The 6,552-nt window shown below is 37.7% G+C and overlaps 1 protein-coding gene across 1 annotated transcript; it reads right to left on the reverse strand.

Moving 5' to 3' along the window:
* Positions 1-254: 254 nt before the first annotated feature.
* Positions 255-3,701, reverse strand: LOC130090930 (putative nuclease HARBI1). The gene is made up of 6 exons (XM_056258576.1): positions 3,295-3,701; positions 1,560-1,651; positions 1,364-1,479; positions 1,171-1,282; positions 755-1,092; positions 255-323 (listed from the first exon to the last, which is right to left on the reverse strand). Exons 1-6 carry the CDS (start codon positions 3,633-3,635, stop codon positions 255-257), a joined length of 1,068 nt encoding a protein of 355 aa, XP_056114551.1. The 5' UTR covers positions 3,636-3,701.
* Positions 3,702-6,552: the final 2,851 nt, after the last annotated feature.

Here is a 6,552-nt window from a genome sequence, read left to right on the forward strand (position 1 = left end):
TCCAGAAGGCTCGAGGTATTTTGTGAAAATAGACACATTTTTTTATAAGTTCATAATAGATAAGAAGTCAGGGAAGTGGTACTAATAGAAAATATTATTTGTTACAGGATCCTGACATTGGGCAACCTGATAAGCAGCCTGGTAACATAGTGCGTATTGCCTAAAGTAAATTTACATTATGCCAAAATTCTGCTATGCTAACTAAAAGGTCTTCACAGAATTCACAAACTGTCAGATATCTCTACACAACCCATCTAAAGAGACAGATCGAGCTGACAGAAGTCAAGATTGATGTGAACAAAAGAAAGCTGCAGGACATGGACCTTGAGATGCAAATTAAACACAAGACACTGAGGAAACTAGAACTGGAAATCCAGAAACTAGAAAGAGAAGTAAGTGACTTCAGTTCATACTGTAACCATGACTGTAACACAATGTATTAATCATTATATTTTTTTTCTCTCCAAAGCTCCAAGCTGACAAGTGATAACAGCAAAATAATAAAAGAAAAATATTCCAAAACCATTGTGGTCTTGTAACTTTTTTTTATGAATGTCAAGTATACACTTTATATTTATTGATCCAGTGAAGTGGAACTAGAATTTGGGAAGATAACCACAGTGTGTGCTGCTGATTCCAAATAAAATGCATGTACACATGAAAAAGTTATATAGCCTGCATTATCCTTTATTAAGGGATGGGCTAAATCAAAACTAAATTAACTGAAATAATTTGCAATGTATTGTTCTCTTACAAGTCTTCCATTTCTGTTATCTGGGAATATGGCAGCATTGTCCCAATTAACATCCAAAGCAACTCTGGGAGCCCTTTCTTTTCTTAGGCTGGCAATATTGTGCAGCACTGTGCAGGCAACAGTCACATCACATGCTCTGTCTGGGGAGACCCTCAGGTGGTGCAGGCACTGAAATCGTGATTTCAGGAGGCCGAAGGTCATTTCAATTTGAGCCCTGGTTTTGGCATGGGCATGGTTGTAAGCTTGCTGTGCTGGGGTTTGGGGGTCTGTAAGGGGAGTCATCAGAAATGTCTCACAGGCATAGCCTTTGTCCCCCAGCAGCACACCAGAGAACTCACCTGCGAATACAAAACATAATTCTTAGAAGTACTGTACCCTTGATGTTCAAGGTGCTTAAAAAAAATGGGGTGGCTTACCTAGAGAGAGTCTCTGGTAAATTCTACTTGCCCGAAAGATTCTGGAGTCATGGACTGAGCCAGGCCACTTTGCCTCTAAATTTGTGATAAGGCAGTCAGCATCACAGATCATCTGTAAAAATATATAGCCTATTAAGGTCATTTAATGCACATAATAATTATGTAGCTGACAGTAACCATAACTCATTCTTACCTGAACATTGACACTGTGGAAGGATTTCCTGTTAACATAATCTCCCTCATGTGCCCCTGAGGGGCGTTGGATACGAATATGGGTGCAATCCACTGTACCAATTACATTAGGAAAAGCTGTAACACAAAATAATGAGTGTCATACTGTGACTATGCTAATGTAACATTTTGTAGTAATCTGTTATTATTCGTGTAACCTGCAATCTTGTAGAACTCCTCCTTGATGTGGATGAATCTTCTGTGACCAGGGAAGGTGATAAATATGTGCACAAGAGATTTCAATGCCAGACTTACATTTCTTCAGAGGCGGACAGAGTACAGAGCTTTGTTACTTGAGTAAAAGTACAGATACCCCTTGCTAAATTTTACTCAAGTACAAGTAAAAGTACTACATTCAGATGTCTACTTAAGTAAAAGTACTAAAGTACTTGTTTTTAAAAGTACTTGAGTATCAAGAGTACAAGAGTAGATTTTCTAAATATTGCATTACTAATCTACTGCCACAGTGCTTACATTTATGCACAGAAACGTCCTACATGGAGTTATGAAAAATGTTAATGTTAATACCTTGGAGAATGTAAAAGGAATTGAAAGTAAAATCAAGTCATTTTCATCTTTTTACCATGTTGCTTTATTTAATTTAATTTAATTTTTGGGGGGTCCCATCTTTAAATGCGGGGACAACACACACACACACACACACACCACATGTAAGGGTGGCGCTGCCAATAAAGCACCTAAAAGCTGTCACAAAGAACCGGCAAAAGGAATGATTATGAATATGTAAAATATAGCAAGGAGATATTTTAATTGTTTATTAATAAACACTTGTTAATAAACAAGTGTTTTCTTTGTCAGTGTCGGCTAGATGAAGTTGACGATGCTGACTCGCGATCTTCAGTAGTGAACGCGCCAGAGAGAAATGCACATTTCATACGGATTACATAAGCAGAGAGCAGTCTGTCGTCTGTTTTCTTTCGTTTTGAATTTTTCTGTTTAAAAGTAGACATGTCTGTGAGAGGCAAGTAGGCTACCTTATACACTGTGTTTCGGTTCATTTATGAGACGAGATCCAGTTCACGTGCCGGCGCCTCCGTTTCTTATCTATCGTCTGCTATTTACTTCTTATTTATTAAACCCAGGCAATTGGTTGATGAAACATTGATTCAAATTAAGATACAATTAATGCAAAACGAATTTCAGGTTAAAGAAAGGTTTTGTGTTTTCTGTTTGATGTCTCTGTGAAAGTTTTAAAGCATTTTTTATGCCGCTTTCAGAGCGCTCACGTCCGTAACGGAGAACACGTCCATAACATTGTTTTTTCCTCATAAATGCAAACCCGAAAAATCAAATAAAACAAAATTAATATTTTATGTACTGTGGAGACTGAGCGCCAACCCTTCTTCATTCGCTGGGTAGTAGCCTACTTTGGTTTGCGCAGTGTAATTCACATAATCAGTAAAAATATATTTTGCCTCCTAAAGTTATTTTTTTTTAAAATAAGAAATCCCTCGTGGCTACGCCACTGCCACATCTGTGCTAAACACACCACATACTCAAGAACATCAAACCAAATGCTTGGCTTACATTAATGTGCAATATAAAATCTGACCATGGAGTTGACTTTGGCGGAAAGCTGAAAGTGATTGCTGATAGGCTGTCCCAATCAGTGGCGCCTGCACAATCCAATCACGTTTGGAAACAACAAATTGAGGGTTTCCGAGATTTTTCTTTACTTTTTTTTTTTTTTACTCGGGTACTCACGGTTATGGATAGAAATGTATTGGAGTAAAGAGTACAATATTTGCCTCTCAAATGTACTTGAGTAAAGTCATGAGTACTCCCCAAAAATGATACTCGAGTAAAGTACAGATCCCTCAAAATTGTACTTAAGTACTGTACTCAAGTAAATGTACTCCGTTACTGTCCGGCTCTGCATTTCTTATTGTGCGGCAAATAGTGGCTTTATTGAGGTTTTCTGCATCACCGACAGAATACAGAAACACGCCACTTGCAAAGAATCGCAGTGCTACGCAGACCATCTGTGGGACAATGAGAGCATGGCTCCGTGCTGTCTTGTGCTGTATGTTTGGACCCAGCAGCCTACACAAATATCTGATGCCATCACCTGAGAATCTGTACCTCTCAGTCAGATATTCGTCTGAAAAGGCCAATGGGTCTGCCCTATCTCGGAAGACTCTTTCATGCCTGAATGCTCGTCTGAGTATTAAAACTTCCTCATCAACTACATCATCCAACAAAGGACAAGCCATTGTGAATAGGAAACACACAAATCTTTAGTCTATATATACTACATATTGACCTCGTTACGGACTTAATTGAAACCACATTTGCAACTTCATGAGCCATTTCTTATCTCATCAACTGCAAAAAAAAATTTTTCTCATTCAACAGTACATTTCTACTCTATACTTGCATATATAGATATACATAGTCTATATTCTATTTCTCATATTGTATAGTATAGTTATTTTGCACTGTGTTGGCATTCATTATGGACAGCAAAGTAATAATTGCTCAGGAAAATCTGCTTTCCTCACTGGGTGTATGACAATAAACGCTTTAAATCTCGAATAATATATATATATTCATCAAAATTCTGACAGTGAAATGAACAGCAGTTTTCAATAATAACAAAAAAAACAGTACGCATACTTAGATGAATGACAGTATATCTAGTATTTTAATGCAGGACCATGAAGTGACTAAAACACATTAATATCTAGTAGGATTTAGGGAGGAACTAGCCGATAAATCACTAGGATTAATCTTAGCCTGGTTGTTAGCCTGCTCCGGAGCAGGCTAGCTGCAAAGTGTAAATCTCCATAGTAACTTAATGTAGATTAATTTAGCCTCCCTTCATGCAACCAAGTAAGGGCTAAATTCAGCCAGGATAACTGGAAAATCCCAGCTTAATCCCTTATCTTGCTTTTGTGCAATACCCCCCTGATGTAAACTTATGAGAATCTATCAATATTTCTCCAAATCTGCACATGTTTGAGCTAAAAGCCCTGAGGGACGTTGTTTTGTCAAGCGCTGTCATGACGATCGCACGGGAGTTTTTTTCTGAATGAGAGCAGCTGACGCTCATAATTCATATTAAAGGTAACGACTCGTTTTTTAATTTCATAACTCCTGACACAAATTAAGACATAACTGTCACTATAAGTTTCTCAGAATACAATAGTGGTCAAATACTGAAACTTGAGTCTTATATCGTTTTAATGATGTATAGTTTGTCAAGTTAATAACATTAAATATGATAGTAACTTTGAACTATTTAAAAAAAAAAAAACGCTTCAGAGCGCCCACGCACTGGTGACGGTTAACAGGTTAATGAGAGGTTTTATTACTGCCAGCTTGAATATTTTTGGAACATGACCTAAAGATAAAGACGAGTTAATAATATTAAGAAGAGGCTCTTCCACTACAGGTAACACTTCTTTCAGAAATTTAGTTGGTATTGGATCTAATAAACATGTTGTTGGTTTAGATGCAATGATAAGTTTATTTAGCTCTTCCTGTCCTATAGTTGTAAAGCGGTGTAGTTGTTCTTGAGGGGCGATAATTGAGGCTGAATCATAAGACACCATAGAGGATTGTACATTTACAATTGTGTTTCGGATGCTTTCTATTTTCTCATTGAAGTAGTTCATAAAATCATTACTGCTATACTGTAACGGAATAATTTGCTCGGGTGATGTCTGTTTATTTGTTAGTCTAGCCACGGTGTTAAATAAAAACCTTGGATTATTTTGGTGATTTTCTATTAGTTTGCGGAGATGCTCAGCCCTGGCTGCTTTTAGAGCTTTTTTTATAACGTGACATACTGTCTTTCCACGCGATTCTAAAGACCTCTAAATTAGTTTGTTTCCATTTACGCTCTAGGTTACGAGTTTCTCTCTTGATAGCATGCGTAGCACTGTTGTACCATGATGCTTTAGTTTTCTCTCTAACCTTTTTTGATCTAATTGGTGCAACAATATCTAATGTACTAGAGAAAATGGTGCTCAAACTGCTAGTCATTTCCTCTAGTTCATCTGTTTGTTTGGGTTCACTGAGCAGCTGAGATAGATCAGGTAAGCTATTTGAGAATCTATCTATAGTGATTGGAAGGATTGTTCTGCCTGGTCTATAACGTGGCGCAACATGACAAATTTCAGCAGTGCGTATTATACAAGTTACCATGTGATGATCGGTGAGATCGTCACTTTGCGGTATAATATCTATATCGGTTGGATTGGTTCCGTATGATATAATTAAATCTAGTGTATGATTTAGACGATGAGTGGGACCACTGACATTCTGCTTGACCCCAAAGGAGTTTAATAAATCTGTAAACGCAGCCCCTAACGCATCATTTGTGTTATCTACGTGTATGTTAAAATCTCCAACAATTATTGCTTTATCGGCATTGACCAATAGATCTGAGAGAAAGTCTGCAAACTCTTTTAGGAAATCAGCATATGGTCCTGGAGGTCTATATACAGTAGCCAAGGCTAGAGATAATATGGATTTCTTTCTTACATCTAAGAGCGCAACGTTTAGCACCAGTACTTCAAACGAATTAAACCTGTGACCTGTTTTCTGAGTAACATTAAGAATATCTCTATAGATTGTTGCAACACCGCCGCCACGACCGATCAGACGGGGCTCATGCTTATAACAGTATCCTGGCGGAGTAGACTCATTTAGACCGAAATACTCGTTTGGTTTAAGCCAGGTTTCAGTAAGGCAAAGTACATCGAAGCTATTATCTGTGACCATTTCATTTACAATAACCGCCTTAGGTGTGAGCGATCTAATGTTTAGAAGACCTAGTTTTAGAAATTGTTTTTGTTCACTGATATTTAGATTTTCAGGTTTAATTACAATAAGATTTTTCCTAGATCCTACAGTGGATTTATTATTTGGCCTCACTAAACGAGGAATAGACACAGTTTCTATATAATGTTCTACACTACTTATATCAATTAAATTGGCACAGCAAAGACTGTGATTTGGAATTTGATTTTCTAGTCATACGGTGTGTAACGTCTTGGAGATGTTGTCCGACAGAACAGCCGCTCCGATTCTGCTGGGGTGCAGGCCATCAGCACGGTACAGCCTAGGTCGCTCCCAGAACAGATTCCAATTATTTACAAAGAGCAGTTTTTGTTCATTACACAA

This window comes from Rhinichthys klamathensis, unplaced genomic scaffold (genome assembly GCF_029890125.1).
Source record: "Rhinichthys klamathensis goyatoka isolate OS25496 unplaced genomic scaffold, OSU_Roscu_1.1 h1tg000155l_1, whole genome shotgun sequence".
Lineage (NCBI taxonomy): Eukaryota > Metazoa > Chordata > Actinopteri > Cypriniformes > Leuciscidae > Rhinichthys > Rhinichthys klamathensis.

Coding starts and splice junctions, on each gene's coding strand:
- LOC130090930 (XM_056258576.1), bottom strand. CDS start 3,635: ATGGCTTGTCCTTTGTTGGATGATGTAGTTGATGAGGAAGTTTTAATA. Junction 1,652..3,294: donor CGCACAATAAGAAATGCAGA/GCCGGACAGTAA, acceptor AAGAAATGTAAG/TCTGGCATTGAAATCTCTTG. Junction 1,283..1,363: donor TCCACAGTGTCAATGTTCAG/GTAAGAATGAGT, acceptor ATATTTTTACAG/ATGATCTGTGATGCTGACTG.